Source organism: Equus asinus, chromosome 2, assembly GCF_041296235.1.
Source record: "Equus asinus isolate D_3611 breed Donkey chromosome 2, EquAss-T2T_v2, whole genome shotgun sequence".
NCBI classification, from domain to species: Eukaryota; Metazoa; Chordata; class Mammalia; order Perissodactyla; family Equidae; genus Equus; species Equus asinus.
In genome coordinates this window covers 161,018,294-161,041,747 of record NC_091791.1, presented here as the reverse complement: position 1 = coordinate 161,041,747, position 23,454 = coordinate 161,018,294, and the positions used below count along the sequence as shown (strand labels likewise).

Below are 23,454 nucleotides of genomic sequence, written 5' to 3'. Positions count from 1 at the left end.
CTTCAAATCCACCATTCAAACTGCCAAAAATCAAAGAAAAAATTCTTAAAACCTTCCAGAGAAAAAGCCATTACACATAGATGAATAAGATGATAGCTAATTTTTCATTAAAAAAAAAAAGGAAGCCAAAAGACAATAAAAGGCCATCTTTAAAATGTCAAAAGAAAAAACAAAAAAGTCAAACCAGGATTTTATATCCAGAGAAAATGTCCTTCAAAAATAGGGACAAAATAAAGACATTCTCAGTGAAACAAAAGCTGGGAAAGTTTGTCTGCAGTAGACCTGCACTACAAAAAATGTTAAAGGATATTCTTCAGGTTGATGAAAAATGCTGCCAGATGGAAATCTGGATCTAAAGAAAAGAATGAAGTAAACTCAAAATAATAAATATGTGGATATTAGAGAAACTACTTTTTCCATTTCTTAATTTCTTTAAAAGACAATTGACTCTTCGAAACAAGAATAAGAAAGTATTGCACATTACATAACTGGTAGAAACAAAGTATATGACAATAATAGCAGAAAGGTTATAAGGAAAATGGTTTAATAGTAATTCAAGGGAGATTGTGATAAACTAAGGATTCATATTGTAATCTCTGAAGGAACCGCTAAAATATAATACAAAGTGGTAGAGCTAAAAAGCCAATAGATGAGATAAACTGGAATACTTAAAAAATATTTGACTTATCCTAACGAATGCAGAAAAGGATAAATCAGAACAAAAATCAGAGGGACAAAAAAAATCAAAAGATAGTAGACTAAAACCAATAGTATCAATTATTACAATAAATGTAAATGGACTGAACATGCCAATAAAACAGAGATTATAAAATGGGAGGAAAAAGCAATACCTAACTAAATGCTGTTTATAAGGGACATACTTTAAATACAAAGATGTAAAGATACAAACAAATTTAAAACATAAAGATGGAAAAAGAAATACCACACTAAAAGTAAGCATAAGGAAGCTTATAACTGTATTGATATCAGTCAATGTATAATACAGGACCAAGGTTAAATAGAGACATTTGGTGATGACAAAAGGATCAAGTCATCAGAAAACAAACAAACAAAAATCCTAAATATATATGAGCCTAACAACAGAGCTTTAAAATACATGAAACAAAACTGACAGAACTGAAGGGAGACATAGACAAATCTTCAACCACAATTTTTAACACCCCTCTCTCTCAGTAACTGATAGAACAAGTAGCTACAATTCAGCAAGGATACAGAAAATTTGAACACCACTGTCAACCATTGTGCTATTCATAAAACACCATATTCAACAACCACAGAATGTACAATTGTTTTAAGTACACAAGGAACATTCACCAAGATAGATCATACACTGGGCCATAAAATAAGACCCAGTAAACTGCAAAGGATTGAAATCATACAGAGTATGGTCTCTGATCATATTAAAATTAAGTTAGAAATCAATAACAATAAAAATATATATCCCACTGATTTTACTTTTTAAAATCATTGAGCCATTACCTAACCCTTTTCATCTAACGTTCCCTCTGTGAATGTCCTTTATATTTCACTTTTAGAGGTCACACACGTCCTCCTGATCCTCAAATCCAGCCCTTTAAACTATTTAGTTAATTAATTCAGTACAAGGGTAACTTAGCTGAGTTAAGTAACAGTTCCTGAGGACCTAATGTGTGTCTGGCCCTCTGCTGGGGATAATAAAGGCTATTGCTTAAATAGTACTTTGGGTGTGTCAGGCACTGTTGTAAGCACTTTACAATAATGAACCCTTGTAATTGAATTTTCATAATAATCCTATGAGATGGTTACAGTTTTAAAGATGAGAAAATTCAGGCAAAGAGAGGGAAGTCATTTGCACATGGTTGAAAAGCTTAAGCAGTGGAGCCAGAATTACCCAGGCAGTCTAGCTCCATGGTCATGTTTTTTACCCACTGTGCATAGTCTTTGACTTCAGTGCTCACAGACGGGGGGAGGGCAGGAGAAACAACAGGTAAACCATCGTAATTCAATGCAGTCGATCTTTTAACCCCCCCCCCCCATTTACAGTGTTTTTGTGCCCTAAATCCTAATACAGAGGCACTTAGTAATCTGCCTTATCTCCCTTTATAAACTTACTTTCCAGAAAATATACGATAACCTCATTTATACAGTAAAAAATTAGCTTTAAAAATTTTAACACTGCTCCATGTGCTCTCTCAGAGCGTTTGCATTTTAATAGTTTCTGTTTGATTTAGGCAAAATACATATTTCTAACTTTGGAATGTCAGGCATTCAGAGGACAGATGCAGGAAGGTTGTGGGAGGGGGTATGGAGATCTGCCCAGGTATTCTTAAAATCGAACCACATGGAGAAATATGCCTTCTCTATCCTTAAGTAAGTTGGATCCATGATACTCTTCATTGCTGAATATTATCCAAATTAGACAGTGTTTGAATTTGGAATGAATAATCTTCAGGAAGTCACTCAACTTTGCCTAAATTCTTATACCTTTCTTCTCTATAAATAAGAACAATACTTGCTCCATACGGTTGTAAAGATTAGATGAGAGCATGTCAGCACCCACTGCAGTCTATGGCATAAAGCACATGATGCCTGATAAATGTTAAAAAAAAAAAAAGATGAAAACTTCAACTTGTAAGTCTCTTTATATTAGATGACAAGGGAGTTTTTTGAAATGTTTTCTAACAGTTTGGCCTTTTATAAGATCTCAAGTTCATAGAGAATATTACACACTAAGATATCAATCAGAAGCTTAAAGGAGAGTGTACAACCTCAGGCTGAGCCTCTGTCTCTGCAAACTTGCACAGGATTAGTTTTTTAGGAGTAAACACTAAATCTCTTTCTGAGCTAACGATAATAAAAGGAATAGAAAATAAGGTTTTTTCAGCCAAGAATTCTATCTTTTTTTTTTTTTTTTAAAGATTTTATTTTATTCCTTTTTCTCCCCAAAGCCCCCCAGTACACAGCTGTATATTCTTCGTTGTGGGTCCCTCCAGCTGCGGCATGTGGGACGCTGCCTCAGCGTGGCTTGACGAGCAGTGCCATGTCCGCACCCAGGATTCGAACCAACGAAACACTGGGCCGCCTGCAGCGGAGCGCGCGAACTTAACCACTCGGCCACGGGGCCAGCCCCCAAGAATTCTATCTTAATTAATGTCATCTACATAATGATGTTTGCACAATCACAGATGTTTAATCCTGGGGTGTGAGAGCCTATACAACTTTTCAGAAACCACAGCAGACCATTCTTCATTTTCAAAACCATACCAGACTATCCTTCATTTCAAATTCATTTCCTATTGTGAAAACAATAGGAATAAAATTTCCCCTGGAAATTTTCAGTTTGAAAATTGGGTTTGAAACTGGCTCTTTCATTTTGAATAAATCATGATCAGTAAGACAGACAAAGTGTTCTCCAACAGAGAGGAGGAATGTCATTCTGAGACACCAAGAGCCTGAAGACTTTAGACAGGCCACTGGCTTTTAAAGGGCACTAGGGTAAGATTTTCCACTTCATTAATTTCAGTTTCACCTCGTTGAAATCAGTGAAACAAAACAAACAAACCCTGGTCTGTTGAAACTGATTTTAAACAAAAAGTTCCCATAGTCTTCCTATTTTTTGATGATGATCTATAATTAAGGAAGGTGGAAATCAGGATTTAGAAAGGTGTTGGGGTTCCAGACACATCTGACAAGGCCACAGTAGTTAAATAATTGTCACCAATGAAGATTACTATGGGATAAGGCTTATGAGATTCTTTCCTCCTTCTGCATGAAAATTTGACCTTCGGTTAACTATCCAGTTTTGTTCCTGGGACAATCTGATAAAACTGATATGTTAATTATGTTACTAGGGAACACTGCTTAAGTGAAAATGATCCCTGATTGGTAGTCTGCATCTGGACTGGGAAGACTCTCAATGCCTTATAGGAAGCCACACCTTTGCAATTCCCCAAGTGTGATGACTCTTGTAGCTGGGGCCGTCCTTTGTGGGGACCCCAAAAGCTAGGCCTGTGGAGTTGTTACAAGATACATTGGCTTCTGTGGTACATGAGGCTTTTAAGCTATGGTGACTCTCACAACTGCCTGATGTGGACCTTGGCTCTTTGCACTTGAGGGTGCAAAGGATCCAGGGTGGGGGATTCAGAAGCCAACCCCTGGACTGCCAAAGGGATTCCTGCAGGTGTGCCTGACACTTCCCAGCAGGCAAGCTGTGGTTCCCATCCTACTGAGACATCTACTGACTGGTGCCAAGTGGCCTCTGAGAGACTTATGAGTCTGGATGTTAAGTTGAACCAAAAAGACACCCTCAGTGGGCAATACAGATACAAAATAGATGAGATAATACTAGAGGAAAAGTAGTAAGTTCCTAGCTCTTGGGAACAGATTTTCCATTTAAAAATGATAGTAAATAAACATTTGCTGCCACTGATAAAATAAAGAAGCATAGGGGCCAGCCCCATGGGGTAGTGGTTAAGTCTGGTGTGCTCTGCATTGGTGGCCAGGGTTCGTGGGTTCGGATCCTGGGTGTGGACCTACACCACTCATCAAACCATACTGTGGCAGCAACCCCCATATAAAGTGGAGGAAGACTGGCACAGACGTTAGCTCAGAGCTAATCTTCCTCAGGCCAAAAAAGAGGACTGTCAATAGATGTTAGCTCAGAGAGAATCTTCCTCACCAAAAAAATAAAATAAAATAAAGAAGCATTTCCTCTCTCTGTTTCCAGATCTCTAGTCATAATTCTGAGCCTCTTCTATAAAACAAGTCACCTTTTAAATCCTGGAGCTATGCTCATTTGAAAGAGAAGCTGAATAATGGTGCTTCCATCTATTAATATCTGCATTTCAGGGGAACTTCAAAGCAGAGTGGGCCATGGCATATAGGAATCAAAGTCACAAGAGCTCTCCAAAGTGCTCAATAGTCTCTGGGTCCACAGCAAGTGTTGATATACTTTTCTTATTCTTCTACCCTCTCACTCCACACTTCAACATGACATCCTTTTCTTAGGGCTCGTACTCTAAAAATATCTTTTGAGCACCTTATCTCATCTCTTCTTGCTCAGAAGTCTTTCTCCCTAGAGTTCATCTCAATGTTATCTCTCTGAGTGTCAACTAGCTTGAAATACCCTTGACAAGGAATGCCCAAGGTCACTGGTTGGGTCTGTAGCTAACTGATAAGAGTGGTGTTTACATCTCTGCCTCACCCCCAGTGCAAGGCTTGGGAATATACTTTCTCACTTCATTGCATGACTTACGTTAGCTTCTCAGAACCTAAGAATGGCACAGCTAGTTGTGAAATTTGATGGTAAAGAATTAGGGGAAACATTTAGTGAAAAGAGAGGGAACAGGTCAGAAGAGACATGCGCATAGTTGTAGCTGACTGTAGGAAAGACTGAAGCCACAGAAAATGGGTTCAACTAGCAGGTTGCACCCAGGAATGGTGACAGGAAATTCCAAATACCTACTCTGTCCTTTCCAGGAACTTGACCCTGTTTCTCTGTGAGAAGCCTTCATGGTGCATTTTCCTCATACTGTGTAAGAAAAAGACGTACGTTCATGTGATGATAGTGGGTATGGCAACTGGAACAACTGGCATATCCTTTTGGGAAAGCAGTTTAATACTGCTCACGCTCTTCACACCTTTAATTCTACTTCTGGACATTTACTCCAGGAAGCAAAAGTAAACCAAGAAAACTACATATATGAATTTTTTTGATAACCATGGAGACTACGTAGCAATATGGAACTGGCTGAAACATTAAAGACAGACAGGTCTGAACATCCACTATGAATACAACTTTGAAAACATACAGGTGTGTGTGGACAAAGGCTAGAGTGAAAAACAAAAATGACAATAGTCACGACAAGGTGATAAAATTATGGGTAACATGTTACATCTCCTTTAAAAATTCTTCAGGCTTGTTAACTTGTTTTAAATTTAAAATGAAAAATTAAAATAAGAGCAATCTCTTAGTCAAGTGGGTGTTAGGAAGGATATTTTCTCATCTTTAATGCATTTGTGAGGAGTATGGGTCATTATTTTTATTCCTGCAGGATACAAAGCATTCTTAGGTTACAATATATAGTTGTTTTTAATCTGTTTTAGGTAACCTGGTTTAGGTAAAATTAAATCCTAACAGCCAACGATTATATACAGTTTACAATGTGCTAGGCAATTTCCATGTGCTAGGCCCTTCACATGTATTAACTCATTTAATCCTAATAAGTTTCTTATTAGGTAGTTGCTATTAAATTCTCACTAAGCAGATAAGGAAACTAAGCTCAGAAAGGTGAGGCACCTTGCTGAAGGTCCTAGCTTAGCTGGTGAGTGGTGGAGACTGGATTCAAACTCTGCCCGTCTGGCTTCAGAGCCTGTGCCCTAAACCACTGTCCCATGCCCCACTCACTGGATGACTAGGAAATGGTCCAACCGATTTGTAAGTCAGGCCAACACTCCTTCCACTACACTAGACTGCACCTCATCTGGCAGATGAGAAAACTGAAAGCAAGGTTGAGTAACTTGCCCCTGGTCACATAGCAAGCTAATGGTTGAGAATAAACTTCCTGACTTCTAATCTAATGATCATCCTATTATCTCAGACTGCTGGGAATGAAAAGAAAAAATATCTAGCTAAGAACAAAAGCAAATGAGAAAAGACCTCAGGGAAATCAAGTCTAAGACCTTTAAAAAGATAAAAATCTTCCTTGTCTCTTTGCTCTGCCATTTATTTTAATGTGACTCTGTCCTACCAGTACTGGCCATAGGTGCCACTGGCAGATATCTGTATTTGTGGATCAGTGACCTACATGGGAGGGAGAAAGAGTGACAGAGAAAAGAGGGGCTCTGGGAGACATGGCCATCATGGTGCACATCTGGTGTTGTAGGATTTGGTCAAACTCTGCATCTGTGTCTGCTCATGTGGAGAAATGACATGCCAATCAGGTGGGCTTATTGGAAAATGTAACCAGTTTCTGATTAAAACAAGGTTCTGTGAGAAGAACTGAGCTTGGAGGGGTGATGGTTAGCTGTGTGCCAGCTTGGCTAGATGACAGTCCTCAGTTATTCAATCAAACACTAATCTAGATTTTGATGTGAATATATTTTGTAGATGTGATTAACATCTATAATCAGTTCACTTTAGTAAAGGCAATTATCCTTGATAATGTGGGTGGACCTCATCCAATTAGGCCTTAAGAATAAAAACTGAGGTTTCCCGAGAAAAAAAATTCTGTTGCAAGACAGCATTAACTCCTGCCTGTTTCCAGCCTGCTGATCTGATCCACAGAGTTCAGACTTGCCTGCCCCCAAAATTGCATGAGCCAATTCCTTAAAATAAATCCATATCTATGTATCCACCTATCTACCCAGCTATCCGCCCACCCATCCACCCACCTATCTATCTATCTAGAGAAAGGGAGAGATCCTATTGGTTCTTTTCTCTGGAGAACCCTGACTGATCATAAAGGTCTTTTCAGGACTGCAAAGTCCTGTGAGAATGCTGAGCACAGAGATCTACTTGACATACAGATCATGAAGAGCAGAAATAGTCTGAAAATGGAGAAGAAAGGTTTGGCTGAAAAGACATGACATTACATGCCACCACGCAGGCAGGGACCAGAGCAAAGGTTCCTCTCTGTCCCCAGTCACAGCGGGCAGACAGTTACAACAATGTCAGCACAGTTAGAATTGAAAGGGGTGTACTGGCTGCGAACGCAGGCCCAAGCACCCATGAGTCCCTGTAGCAATAACATGACAGCTGGGAGGAAAGAACATGCACTCAGATTTCTGAAAATTAACAACAAGAACAGGCGTTCTGGGAATATTAAGAGAACCTCCTTGGCGAGGGCTGACAGTGACCTCAAGGCATCCCTGTGTCCTGGCGAACACTGACAGACAAGACACCTCCAATTCTTCACACTGCTCTAGGTTCCTACTGTGATGTTTCCTGGGCTGGGGAGAGTTATATTTTAAATCTTATCTGCTTCCCATTTAAAAAATATGTATGTCTTTCCCAATTTCTTCCTTATCACCCTCATCACCATCTCCCGGCAGCCCCATCCCATAAATGACTGCTTGGGATGCAAGGCGGAAGGTGCAAGGCAGGCAGTCAAGCTCACCTTGGCCTCTGAAGTAGGTTCCAAGAAGCACAGGCGATTCCCAAGTCCCTCGGCTGCCAGGCAGAACTTCCTTTGCTCCTTGTGAACGTTCGCAATGCACTGAAGAACCACTTCATCCTCCTGCCAGCAGAACAGAGACACAATGAGTGGCCAGGGACTGCCTTCCCATGCCGAGCCGGGCCCCTGAGTCACCCTGCTGTATCTTTATCAGGTAAGCTGGCAATCCCTAATGAGAGGCACATGCTTTTGCATATTATATAGATAAAGGAGAATTTTTTATTCACATGCCTGGATTCAAATGGCATAACTGAGCACCTCCTCTGAATTAGAATCTACTCAGTTCTAGCATGCGCTCAGCAGGAGCAAGTCAAGGAATGGACGTACTACGTACATGCACAGCATGGGCCTCACTTCTGAGTGGTATACGATGCACACAATCCAGGTGAGCAGGTATTTTCAAGGCTTGAGTGGATGTGAAAGTAAATCCAAGCAATCTCTCCAAACATGAAATAAAACAGCAAGATGTGATTGAGGGAACAGAGAATACAGCAGAGATCAGAGAGAGGTGGGATTAGTGGAGGGAAAGCGTGTTTTGCGTCAGGTTGCGGAGGAGGCAAGAGACATGTTCTGGTTGGGGGAAGGGGTGTATGTGGCGGGTAACACATTTGCCAGAGATGACAGAAGGAAGCTGTGGAGGGTAACAGGAGATGAGTTTTAGACATACGGGAAAGGAAGGCTGAAAGATGCCTTGAGGATTCAGATTGGAAAGAGGAGCTGAAGGTCAAGTGGAGGAGCTATTCTGAATTCCCAGCAAGGGGACCTCCCTCGTATGCATCATTCCCAAAAGCAGCCCTCCTAAAACTTCAGAGACCTTGTTTGAATGCCATGCCTCTTGTTGATGGTCCAGAAACGAGGCTGACCTTCATTTACACTTATATGCTCACCTCTTGCACAACCCTGCCTGAGACTGAGAGGAAGACATTTCCCTTACCAGTTCCTCTATTCTTGCTCCTCCAATCCACCAGTCCATACCCTCTATCCACCGCCGGAGACTTTGGGCTTCAAACATCAACAAGATCTCCAGGTGTGGTTAAGTTAAAGGAATAACCAGAGAAGAGCCAGCCGGAGATTCCTCCTTAGCAATTGCTCTCCTATTCCCGTCTCATCTCATATCCCCTGGTGCTAGTGTTTGTCTGGGAGTATCGGAAAGGCAGATTAAATACAAAAGACTGTGTCTACAATGTGCCTAGTCATATTGAAAAATAAAATCCTTCCACCTGGTGGGAACGTGAAGAGATTCAAACAGTAACAGACCCCAACAAAGATGTCTGCTGGCGCTCAGAAATTAGTCAGGGGCTCCAGCAAAATGCGAGAGCCCACAAATCACAGATGTATGAAAAGAAGATTAAGAAACAAAAAACCTCCACACTTTTACTAGTACTGAAATGTCACCATTCATCATTAAATTGAGTCAGTAATAAATTCAAGAGCCTCTTCTTATAGTGAAACCACAATTCATGGTGTTTGTTTGAATTGAGACAGAAGAAAACTCCAGAATATCACTGCTCTCAAAACATGGGCTTAGTGAAATCTCTGAAGAGAATAAAGTTTTTCCCCAGGTGGAGCCTCCCCCAGATCCGACAGTGACCAGGGGTGATACCATCCTCTTAAGGGGCAGAAGCGATGGTGGAGTTCTCTTAGTTGTCAAAATGACTGAGGGACGATACGTGTCCTGTGAAGCAGGGACCGTGGGAGTTCAATGGTCTGTACTGCAAGAGGCAGTTCTCAAAACATAATTTTTCTGTCCAAAATGTCAAGAGGACTCCCTATTGAGAAATATTTAAGTATCTTCCACCTACACACAATTCACCAGTGAAAAACAGGCCTTTGGAAGTCACAGGAGTGTGTTTATGGACCAGACTTTGCACGAACAGGTGAAAGTAGACAAAGTTCTCTCTTCAATATGTGTCTTAGAGCGTCTCTTTCCATGATCTCATTTTCCATGCCCTTTCCACCCCAAGATGCCCAAACCACCTTGGCTTGACTTTGCACTAGCTGCCTTGGGGGTCTATCTATTTGTCTTCTGAAATGGTCATATAATTCACATCCTCATAACCTAGGCTGCCAATCAGCTAATGCAATAAACGAATCTGCCCATAGCAAGCCAGACACCTGACACAAGTACCTTCCTAGGTTGGCACTCCGGGTAACACACGGATGGGTGTGTGACTCGGGGTCAAATTTACCATTCTCCAAACACTTTCACGTTTTTCCACATGCTGTCTGGAACCATATGCTCAGTGCTGACCTGACTGCAGACACCACCTGGAGAGGCAGCCTGCAACTGCCTTTGCTCCAGACAACAGCTATTATCTCCACAAACCTTCAATAGACAGACATCTGGAGCCTTTGAGAGCTTGACACTGAAATTTTCGCACTAAAGTTCCATTTGGAATGATAAGATGAGTTAATTCAACCCATCTCATTACTTTCCTCACTTCCTAGTAAAACACAGAACCCAAGCCCCTCCAGTAACCAGCTCTACCTTGTTCACTCACCCTTGCACTGATGTATACATTCTCCCCTCTCGTTATCTCTCTTCCTTTCTCCTTTTGCTTTAAATCAATCCTGGGAATTTCCAAAGAATACTATTTCCAAGGAAGCCCCTTTAATTGGAGATTGCAAATTCTTCCACGTTTGGTATCTCCTCTCCCCAGCAGCACACATTCTCCTCACATCCCCCAACGCCAAACTCAGATGATTACTCTTCTACTCAGGTGCAAAAACTCTTCTCTTTTGAGGTGTGTGGCAACCAATCTCCACCTCTTCTTTGGTAATCTATCAACAGCATAGTTATTTCTCCCGCCAATTATCTGACTCTTAATGACAATCAGAAAACCTAATAAAATTTTTTATGTGAATTCAACACACATTTATTGACTATCATCCAATGACAAAGTGTTCTGCTAGGACGCTGTGCAGTACACCAGGTTTTCTAAGACAAGATCTGTTAATTCTGGGATAACAGAGCTGAGGGCAGAAAGGCCAGTTTGTGGACTTTCTCCATTCCACTTTAGCCATCATCTCAGGTAACTTCAAGGTTTATGTGGACAATCTATTTAAAACAAACACCTGACCAAATGACTTCCATTTTGTTCTAGTAACAGACAACGATGAACAATCCTTGTCGTAACCTAGGACAATTCCAATTCTAAAACCCAAAACTAGACTATCTTACTCCATGAACCCAATCTTCTCTCTGTCTTGCTTTATCATTCTCTCACCCTCACTATTCTTGCTCTCCTTCATCAAGACCTCCAGTTCCTAGATGGCACTGCCATCTCCTTATTTCCTCTACCCCAGGAAGGAGAATGATTGATTTCTTGATAGAGAAAATACCACACTTTGGAGTTTTGTTACACTATAAATTTCTGTGTTTTTTTGTAATACATTTTCAGCTTGTTTGAACTCCGATTTCACTGGAACAAGACCATTAAATTTTCCACTTTTCTGTACGACTCACAGCAGAGTCAACTCAGTCAGTATCAAATAACCACACCTCCCATCTATAAAAGAAAGGTAAACTAGAGAAAAATTGCTAGGTTGGAGGGCACAATAATCAATAGTGGTAAGACCTTTCAGAACTAGCCTCTGTCCTTAAGGGTGAGGGGTACCAATCTCTTAAGTTCCCAGGAAATAATATCTGTAAGATACATAAAGGTTTCCTGCTTTCTACCAAGTAAGTCAAAAGGTCTCTATCTGGCTTTTAAAAAAGTGTTCCCACCACAGCTGAGTTCTCCCTTCCATCTCTATTATCTCTCCTTCATTCCTATTGCCTTACTGTTTCCCAAATAAGTCTTGCCCAGCATCCATAAACGCTTCTTCTGGAAATCCCTCCATTCTTTTATTCAACTCTGGATTCTCCTAGTTCTCCTACCTTTCTGATGGATCCTTCCCATTGTCTCTTTCTCCTGCCACCCCTACATATAGGGATTGCCCAAGGATAGGTCTTTGTCCTTTTCTCTTAGCAATCTTACCCATTCTTCAGGCTTCCAGTTTTATTCTGTGGAGTTGTTATGCCAGCTGTACCTCCAAGCTGGTGGCATTCTGATGTTCCAAATTTTCACCTATTCCTAGCTTTAGCCATCGATGTAGCAACACCTCAAACCAGTATGTCCCAATGCACCAAAACCTGCCTTTTCAGTCTGCTTTTATGTTCCCCATGTTTGTTAACGACCTCTCGGCAACCCAGGCGTGAAGATCAACATCCACTGCCGCTGAGTCTTCCCTCCCTCCTGTCCTACAGCAAATGGGCCAGAGGAAGGAGAGACTAGAGGTCTGGAGACCAGGACAAGGCTATTACTAGACCTAGAGCATTCTTCCTCTGCTCTGTTACCAGAGGCATAGTTCTGACCCTATCATCTGACTGCTGAAAATCCACAGTGGCTCTCTCCACTGTCCGTAAAACAAATACGTACAAATTTCTTGTTTCTGAGGACCTCCACTTTCCAACCTTCTTTCCCAACTTCTTCCCTTATAGTTCCTTCACCTTCTCCACCTCCATGCCTTAACTCATGCTGTCTCTAATTGTAAAGCTGCCCCAATTTGCCCTATTTTCCATGTTCATATATTACCTGTCCTTGCAAGCTTAGCTCAAATACCACATTCTTTTAGGAAGCCCCTTCCTCTCTCCAAACATCCATAGCAATATCACCACACTCTTGCTTTATGGTTGCTTACATGCATGCTTGATCCCCAAAGATATTATATAATTTGAAATGGCTAACATTTACTATAGTCTATATGACTATATGACAGGCACTGTGCTTTATGAACAACTGCCCATTTAAGCTTCACATCAACACTATGATGTAGGTGCTATTGATATCTCCATATAACAAATGAGGAGCCCCTGTACAGAGCAGTTAAGTAACCTGCCAAGGTCTCGTGGTGGCAATAGGTGGAGTGGGGTCTCCAATCCAAGCAGTGTATCCATGCTCTCTCCCACTCCCCTTAGCTGGCTTTATACCCACTGAAGGCAGGATCCATGTCTGGTTCATGTTTACACCTACCAGGATACTCACCAGCATCATGCCTTCTGCATACTCCACACCCAGTTATTGAATGGGAGGCGTTTTACTTTGTAAACCTAGTTAATTATAAATTCTGTTGGAGCAGGAAACTGCTTTCCCATCCAAACTGGGAACATAACGTGTTTGGTAAAAACATGTTAACTGATTGGGATATGGAATCAGATTAAAAGAAGAGATTTCTCTACTCTCACCCATATAACAATAGGTTTTATAGGAAGGGTCACTGTTTTATGAATGAGTCAGAGATGAATAATCTCATGAAAAGAGAACAGATACTGACATAAAAAGGTAATAGGGAATAAGCAATAATGAGGCTTTGGGGTCCATTTAAAAAGTTTTTAGTTTCTGTTTCTTACTGTTATTGATAATAATAACCATTATTCACCCAACACTTCTATACCAGACACTCTGCCGAAATTTCCCCTAGATTATTGAATTTAACCCTCACAACTCAACCATTTTAAGAATGAGGAAACCAAAGCTCAGAGGAATCAGGTAATTTTAACAGGAGTGAACATTTAATGAACAATCATCATGTGCCACCATGTTACAGCATCTCAGTTTAAAACCTTACAACTACCCTACAAGGTAGGTACCAATATTCTCTCTACTTGATAAAGAGGTTGAGGCACAGAGAGGTTAAGTAACTTGCTTAGCATCACATAGCATGTAAGTAATAGATCCAGACCTTGAATGTAGAATTACCTGAATCAGGAGACTGTCCTCTTTATCATAGTGCCAAACTGGCTCTCTTATTCTGAGAGACTGACCTTAGCAATAGGTCTGAATCATGTCTTCCTGACTCTAAGGCCCCTGGTGATGGTATTGATAAAAATAGAGAGCTCCCAGCCCTCTCACATGGTCACACAACATTGAAGAGTAACCAAATCACAGAGCACAATGCCAGAGAGAACAGCCAGAGAGCTAAAAATCCAATAAAACAAAATTTTTCTGTCCCCAATGACTAGAACACCGGAAGGAGTGAACATCATCCCAAAACTTGTAGCAGAGGGGGAAAAATGATTAAAATCCAAGGTGTATCATATGTCAGCATCCCTCCAAGCTATGCAGTTCCCAGCGCCAGCTATTCCTGTCATCGATTCGGCTTGTGGTGGTGTTGAGTGATTGTCCCTGAACAGGAATATACAGCCTTTGGCTCTCTTTGCTTAGATTTCAGATTATCACAGGTCATCTCTGACAAAGTAAAGCTCTCTCTCTATTCTTCTAGCTAAAGAACTTTGAACTTGAAAATGAATGGAGCTTGCCTATTCTATGCCGATTGCTTCTTTCTTACACCCTGGCTCACAGCCCAAGGGCTGGAACGATCCTGTTTGCCATCTTTGAGTTGATGGCTGGGGGCTCTTTGGCCCTCCCTCTTCTCTCTGGGTCATTTGCAAAGAACTCTTAGGGACAAAACAACATGGCCGACAGCCCTATTTAAGGTCAGTCATTAGGCAGCTGATGACAGCCCTATAGTTAGATCTGCACATCACTGGTACCCAGAAGCTCGTGAACAGGGAGCACGAGGAATGGAGTGCAATCCAACAGATTTCATAGTCCACATTTAAGCGCAGATATTATGGCAGAGGAAAATCCATAACCATTTATTGCTTTAAAAAGGAAGACGTGTCCTAGCCACTCATCTTGAACATCAGGCACTATTTCAGGGAACTGATACAGTTAGAGCTACCCGCTAAATATATGCAAAGACATGGATGAGAGAGCACATTCTAAGGCTTTACCCCAAAGCACCTCTTAAATGAAAAAATAAGTGGGCTTTTGGGATGATGACACCATCCACAGATTATTTCACAAAGATTAATGGCACTGGTGGTCCACTTGTATGTTCTAAAAATCAATCATTTTCACTATTTGCTTCCTTACATTCTAAGCTCCTTGTGGGCAGGAGATTCTCATTTCCCTATGAGCCCTGAGTGCCTAGCATAGTGATCGGCACTGAGTAGAAAAGCACAGATATTTGTGAATCTGTCGACAGAATCATATACTTTGAAAGCTAATAATATTAACAAAAATGTTTATGCATCAAAATTGCTTAATAAAGATCCCTCTGCATTTTTTCACTTGTAGAGTCTGGGATGCCAACATGGAAATAGCTGGTATTATATAAAGGGATCCATGATATCCTGTTTGCTTCTTCCACAATGGCCCTATGAGACATAGAAATATTCTTAATCCTATTTTTAAGATTATGAAGCTAAAGGTTATAGACCGAGGGAGAGGGCTAACAAGTCCAACATGCAGCTCGCAGAGGCTGACGCTACATCTTGTCCCTGGGACATTTCTAGGGAATGCTGCTGTTGTCTGTTTTGGTTTCAGTAGTGTTACAACTTTTAAACTCCTTATTGTCTTTGAATCTGTCAAAAATTAGGGATGGCTCCCATTTCTGGTTCCTTACAATTCATTGATTGTTGCAAAATGCAATAAAATGGAAATTTCAGGATCCCAACATACAAAGTTGATGTAGTTTATCATTCCTTTCCTTTTGCAATACTTTAAATACTTTTCCTTTGGCTTCTAGGATATACTTTCTTTTGCTTTTTTTCTTCCTATACACAAGCAGCTCCTTTTTAGTCTCCTCGGCTCGCTTATCCTCATGTAGAGCCTGGAATGCCAACACTGTAGCGCTCCCAGACTATTTCTCAGAGTTCTCTTTTTTACTTGTACCCTCCTCCTCAGTGATCTCATCTAGTTTCATGGCTTTAAAAACCTCCTGTATACTAATGACTCCCAGATTTGTATCACCAGCATAAACCTCTCCTCTGAACTCCAGACTTTTATCTCCAATTGCTTATTCACCATCTCCATTTGGATGTTCAATAGTCATCTCAATCTTAATGTGTCCAAATTCTGTCCATTCTTTAGGTGACTCAGGCCAAAAAAATTAAAAACTAAAAAAAATCTTGGAGTCCTATTGATTCTTTTTTTCCCTCTCATCTCACATCTACACCAGCAACAAATCTTACTCATTCTACCTTCAAAATACATCCAATTCTGGGGCAGGTGGCAGGTGGCTCAGTGGTTAAGTTCATGCTCTCTGCTTTGGGGGCCCAAAGTTCATGGGTTCGCATCCCTGATGCAGACTCACACACCCCATGCATCAAGCCATGCTGTGGTGGCATCCCACATACAAAAAATAGAGGAAGATTGGCATAGATGTTAGCTCAGTGGCAATCTTCCTCATACACACAAAAAAGAAAACAAAACAAAATACATCCAACTGGACCACGTTGTAACCTCTTCACCCCACCACGTGGTTCATGCCATCCTCTCTTGTCATGATTATTGCACTCACTTCTGAACTTGTTTCCCACTCACATCTCTTCTCCACTCAGTAGCCGGAGGGAGTCTTTTAAAACCTAACTGAGATCATATCTCTCCACTACTCAAAACTTTCCAAAGGTTTTATGTCTTACTCAGGAAAAAGGCAGAATTCTTACTGTCACAAGGGCCTAAACATATGCCCCATCTCCCTACAATCTCTCTTCTATCACTCTCTGGCTTGCTCAGGTTCAGCTCCACTGGCCTCCTTCTAGGAGCTCAAATTTCTGAAGCATGACTCTCCCTCAAACCCTTTGAGCTTACTGGTCCTTTTGCTCAGAATGCTCTTCTAGATACCTGCAGGGCTCCCTCCCTCACTTCCTTTAGTTGTCTGCTCAGTGTCACCTTATCAGAGAGGCCTTCCCTGATTACCCAATATAAAATTACAAGCTTATTCCCACTCTGCACTTTCCACCTTGCTTAATCTGCCTTCTTTTCCAACTAGCATTTACCACCTAAGAATATATACTACTTGCTTCTTATCTCTCTCCTCCCCCATTAGAATGTAATCTTCATGGATATTATTTTGCTCACTGCTGTATCCCTGATGCCTAAAACAGTGCCTGGTACATGGCAGGTCCTCAAATGAGAATTGAATGAAAGACTAGTCATCTTAGTTCCTATTTAACACAGTGCCCACAAAACCTTATGAACTCATCACACTCTTTCATTTCTTTATTCCTTAACAGTCCTCAGTCTCAGATGGGATTGTTTGCTTATGTTGGGGACTGACAAACAAAAGAGGCACCCGCAGCCTACAGGGCCCTTTCTGCTCCAGCAACCAGAAGGAGTGCTCTGTTTCCTCTTTCTAACTTCCCATCGCTGAGAAGGCAATTGAGTTTAGAGTTTGATGATAAAATCTACTCAGCCTCCCCCATGGCTTGGTCCATTTGGAACTTGCAGGGAAGAAGGGAAAAGGGACCACCTTTCGCTAAATTGATTAGGGAGACACACAGGCACTAGGGTTTACATATGCAATTAATTCCCTCTCAGATAAAGATGCTACTATCTGACATGGAGGAATGCAGTGACCTATGATATGTTCTCCTATAAATAATAGTCAATTTCTTAAAATTTTCTACTCTCATATGATGGAAAAATAATGATCTAGTTGATACCAAGGGAATTTCAGGCCCCACAGGAACGTTTCCTATAAAATTGTTTGTAATGTTGGTATTTTGAATACTTCTCTCTCACCCAACACGCCAGGTGAGTGACCACACTCAGGTGCTTAAATATACCCTTTTGATTTCTTTTTTCTTTAGCACACCAGCCAGGGTGAAGCATGAATGGGAAAAAGCTAGAATTCTAAAGCAAATCACAATGTTCAATGTGACTTAAGAGGTAGTAAGGGTCGACAATAAAGTTATGGCAGGAAAATTTAGGTCTCTGGATCTAACATTGCTCTGAACCTAATTTAAGAAAGATTTGACCAGGATGCTTCAACTTCCCATGTTCACATCATAAATGCTGGTGAGTTTGCACTGTCTCCATCTTGATGGACCCTAAGCACTGTGACCCCAGAAAGACACAAAACCATCTAATTCTGATTCTACCCCAGCACTACCGAAACCTCTTGACAAACTGTGCAATGATACCTGCATTTTTATGTTATTAGATCTAGTCTTTATTTTTAAGTCAATTTCCTTTGCTTTTATCATTGGTTCTGGGATCCCTGGCTTCTGAGTTAAAGCATAATGCCTTCCCTGGGCCATGAGACTCACCCTCCATAGCCTACCTGCTTTTAGCCAGACCATCTAATAATACATATGCTCAGGGGAGTGAACCACAGTACCATCTGTTTTTGCTTCTGGAGAATAAACTTAGTGAGATTCTTTCTAACTGCACAAGGCAGTGTCCCAGACAGAGTAGTTTGTGGAAGTTTCTCCTTTAAGATTTGAAGAAAAAGCAAACAAAATTAAAATACCTAACATGTAGGACACACTCAAATATGCTGTGTGTGTGCATAATCACTCCAATTCACTGACAGATGCAGTAAAATCTGAAGGCATGAACAAAGCATCCAGCAATTTCCATACAAAATCTAATAGCTAGGGAACACCATGCCATGCCCCTTCAAAAAGGATGCTGGATGAAGTTAGTAGACTGTAACGAAATTTATGAGCTGACATTTACATGGGTAAGTCTTTGAAAACAGGTCAGCTAAAGGCAAAAGAAGTGTTTCATAATTTAATGGTACATAAAGCCCTATGAATTGTCCAGGATTAGTTTCTTAAAAAATCATGTATTTCTTCCAGCTCCATTCAGAACTAAGTCATATTCACTCAAGAAATATTTGTGTGCCTACTGATGTGCCAGACTCTGTCTCACAGCCTGGCATATGGTGGTGAACGAGACAGGCGAGGCGTCTGCCCTCCTGGAACTCCCATTCTAAGTGGATGACTATCTATCTGTCATATACATTGGCTCAAACAGGCTTCAAGTGGCAATGGTTTGCAGAGATGATGATAATTGAGGACCAGAAGAATCTGACTAAGCTAGAGACAAGAACACAAGAATGTTAAAACTGCTCTCTCCTCCCTGACAACTTTTCTGACTGAGCCTGAGCTGTGTATATGTCTCTATCAGAGAATGTACTCCTTTATATTATAACTCTTGGATATCTTGTCTAAATCCCCTCTTACGAGAATTCTTCTGCTGAGAAGGCGAAGATTACACCCTGCTCATCTTCATCTTGTTTGTCTTGTATCCCTAATACCAACCATATGGCAAACATGTCACAAATGTTTGTTTAATAAAAAGAATGAAGGTTGAGAGAAATAGTGGATCAGAATGGTGGGCCAAATCTAAGTAAACAGCTGTAGAGCAAGAGCATCCAAGAGTCAGACATCAAACCAGACGCTGTCAGGGATCATAAAACACACCTCATGAAGAGACAGAGGCCCCATGAAAGCAAAGCCACACCTATTTCTGCTGACAGGACTTTTCCCGACACATCTTCCCAGGGCAGGACTCAGTGTTTAGTTCTCAGAGTCCAATCTGGGTTAAAAGTTGGCTGTTGTGTGTGATAATTTCCTGCACTTGAGGATTTCAGTTCAGTAAGGCTCTTCCTACCACAAAGCAGTGAATACACAGCACTAAGGGAAGGCGTGTGCCAGCAGGCAACTCAAATCCAAGCAGATCCACCACGCACCAGTTTAAGCGCTTTATATTTCATAAAATCCTCAAAAAATCTCATCAAGTTAGTTATCAGTATGCTCATTTGACAGGTAAAGACACTTAGGCTTAGACTCAGATATGTGAAGTGACTGCCCAGAGTCAGAGGGCTATTTCTCTTGTTCAGCCATTATTCATGAATTTATTTAGTATTCATTAAGCACCTATTACACGCCATGCACTGCTAGGTCCGGAGAATACACAAATGCATTAAAGCTGGAAGTGGGGATTTAAATCCAGTTCCATGTGACTCCAAAACCCATGTTCTTCCCACTATACCAAGGCTCCTTTGTGAAGAAAGCATTTTAATAGCTTAATAATTGACACCACTCCCATTTGGTGACGCTGTTTTTTCAATTTCTTATTTAATTGGGTGGTGGGGCTGGAAGGCTTTAATCAAGTAGCAGCTTCCTCTTTCTTAAATAAACAACCAATTGTTTTTCAATCTTATGTCAGTGGAAAAACAACTTCAAGCCCCGAGGCCATTCTCTCTGTCTACCCCACCCCCCAGCCCCATTGACTCACACACTGCTGCCACTAAACCCTGCCGTAAAAAATTCCGAAGAGATCACTACATCCTATGAACAGGCTTAGAAAATGCAAGTGTCCTCCTGCAGCGAAAGTCCTCAGAGTTGTTAGTCAAACCAAAATTTAATGAAAACCCAATAAAATTAAAAGCATATGAGATGGAGGGGCTGGCCCCGTGGCTGAGTGGTTGGGTTCGCACGCTCCGCTGCAGGCGTCCCAGTGTTTCGTTGGTTCGAATCCTGGGCGCGGACATGGCACTGCTCGTCGGGCCACGCTGGGGCAGCGTCCCACATGCCACAACTAGAAGAACCCACAATGAGAAATACACAACTATGTACTGGGGGGCTTTGGGGAGAAAAAGGAAAAAAATAAAAAAATCTTTAAAAAAAAAAAAAGCATATGAGATGGAGTTATTCAATTTATTTTAGCCTGATTGCTTGATTCCTTTTGTTACAGAGATGAGAATTTATTCCATATCCGTCAAATGAAAAAAAAATCCATATTGCCCTTTTTTCTAAATATAGTCTGGCTCTGAATCTTTACTTGCAATAACTTCAATCTCAGTCATGTTTAGGGAAGCTCTCCCTTCCCCAGGGCTGTATAATAATCTCAGGAGATTTACATAGGCCATACAATTTGGAGCAAAGCAGCTGGTCTTCAGTCCATCAGGATTGCTGCCAAGATACTCATTGTCCAACCCGTGTGGTCCACTTGATGGCAGGTATCCACTACTCCTTTACTCTTCTTAGCCACAGAAAGTCTTAGTCCCCAAAGTCTTAGTGCTTCAGGTCCAGCATCTTGACCCTCATTGCCCTATCATCTCCTGGGTAGAGTATATGGCAGAGTTGCAAGTCTCTGCTACCTATGAAGGCCCCCACCTGGCCCTTCCCTCCAGCTTCTGAAGAGAGGCTTTCTCAGGTTCAACTTCTTAGCCTCAACCTGTCCAAGCCTCAGGGCCCATCTCCCACCAGGATTACCCAAATTTTTACCTTCCAAGAGACTTTGGGAGTCTCAAGTCATGTCAGGGCAAAAGGAAGTCCAGGATCTCCAGGACACAGAGCCCTGCCTGTCTTGCTGAGAAAGACAAGGAAGAAATAACTCATTTCTATTCTATATTTTTTCTTCCTGAATTTTTCTTACTTTTATGAGTCTACAAGAAATAAACAAACCTGGCTCAGCCGTAAAGCAGTGGGGCTCAACCACATGTGAACATGAGAGTCACTGGAGCACTTGTGAAATACATTGATGCCTGGGCCCTACTGCAGTCCAAATGATGGGGATCTCAAGGGAAGGGTGCTGGGTCCAGGTAGTGAAGGTCTCCCCAGGTGACTGATGCACACAGGGAGGGTGGAGAACTCCTCTACAGGCTTAGGTCAGAGGGAAATCAGAGGAGGCTGGCTGATATTTGGATACAGCTATGGAATCACAAGGGAAAATAAGTGTTTTGAATGTGATAAGAGGAAAATAGTGGGGGAAAGATCAGGTATTGGTTCCTCATTTCCTTTTAACCAAGGATCTAAAGGTTAGGCCACTGTTGATCCAAGACCCTCCGATCACCAAAGGCTCTCTAGCCTCTGTGGGCCTCTCATTAGGTGTGTTCCTCTAGAACACAGGCCTGGTTTCCTTTTTTCTTTTGTTCTTTATAATGTCGCCTTATGGGACTTCTTCCTCTGAGTACGGGGACTAGGAAGATGAACTGTCAGCTATAAGCGAATCACCAGGAGAAACGAATAACTCATCGACTTCTCTAAAACTTGAGAATCATAAATTAACAACGGACTGAGAAGTTTAAAACAGAAAACTAGCCAACCAAGCAGCAAGTACTTATTGAATGTTCTCAAAGTACTTGGCACTGTCCATGCCATGATACTTGCAGATCCGTCCTCTCCTTTCTCCAACTCATTCTCAAACTCCTCCATGAAAAATATGAATGACTTTCTGGTAACTTCAAAGGAGGAAGTAAAATTATTTTGAATAAACAACAGTTTTTATATTCCCTAAAAAGACCGAAGTGCTTCATAGCTAGGAATAACTGAGGCCTCCAAACGTGTAAGGGAACTGTTCTTGGTTGCACACTGATAGCTCCTGGAAGAGAATCTGGTCTCTGAATCTCTCTACAAAAACACATTTTCTTCTCAGTGGCAGCAGTCAGAATATCTAAACAATGTTCCAAAGCTAATATGTATCCTTCCTACTTTTTCTTTGGTACATATTTTCTACTTGGAAATAGGGAAAGCAATTTGTCTTTTTTCGAAAATGTGGGAAATATGTACCGTTGGTACAATACAATGTTAATTAATTTGAGTGACTTAGACATAAATATACTCCAAACAAGCTTTTGAAATCAAAGATCATCTATAGGTAGCCAGCCATGTGTTGAACACAAGTAAAATTTGAGTCTCTGTGCAATATTTATGGTCCCAGGGACTGAGAGCCTTTCCTTTTATAATTTTAGGTTGTAAATCCTGTAGTCAACTTAGAATGAAGCATCAATATCCACTCCTTTTATGCAAAGCAGATCAGTCATACAGAAAGGCCCCTATTTTATCCTAAGTTGCAACTAATCATAGTTCTGATGGTTTCTGATTCAGCCTTGACCAACTAAAACAGTACAGAGCAGACCATACCAACAACAGCCCAAAGCAGTATCAACTCTGTCAGCAAAATCCTAAGAAAGTGCTCATGACCTCACTCCTCCTGCACTGCCATTATCAGGTTCTCCTGTGCAACCTACCTCTAAACCAAGACAAGGGAAGGGAAAACCGTCTCTATGGAATCATAGAATGTTTAAAGGTGAAGCACCTCAGGAGTCATTGAATCCAAACCTTTTGGGAGTTCATCCATACAAATATTAAGACAGAAGTTCAAACCACTCTTATGATGAGGGAAGAAATTCACACACAAAGCACCAAAAGATAACGTAAAAATCAACTGAGAGATGACATACTATTTTGTACACTTCTCTTTCCAATTAAAAGCTTCCTTTGTCATGTGCTTGCCTGCTCTGCCTACCAACAGTCAGGGTCCATTAACTAGTTAATCCTCTTGGCATTCCACGAGATGAATTCTTTAGGCTTTATTTAGCCTGAGGAATTCCAAGCAGAGAGGAAATTTATTATTCATCTGCAAGTCTGGGAAGGATTGATATATGGAAGATGGTAACCATCTGTTATCCACTGAGGTCAGAATGAGACAGGAAA

The 23,454-nt window shown here is 41.2% G+C and overlaps 1 protein-coding gene across 8 annotated transcripts in view; it reads right to left on the bottom strand.

Moving 5' to 3' along the window:
* The window catches only part of RYR3 (ryanodine receptor 3), a 484,911-nt gene that overhangs the window by 331,506 nt on the left and 129,951 nt on the right, over nucleotides 1–23,454 (bottom strand). For all 8 annotated transcript variants that reach the window (XM_070503827.1, XM_070503874.1, XM_070503852.1 and 5 more), the window contains exon 2: nucleotides 8,118–8,237. In XM_070503827.1, the coding sequence (XP_070359928.1) occupies nucleotides 8,118–8,237 (120 nt within the window). The remainder of the gene's footprint in view (nucleotides 1–8,117; nucleotides 8,238–23,454) is intronic.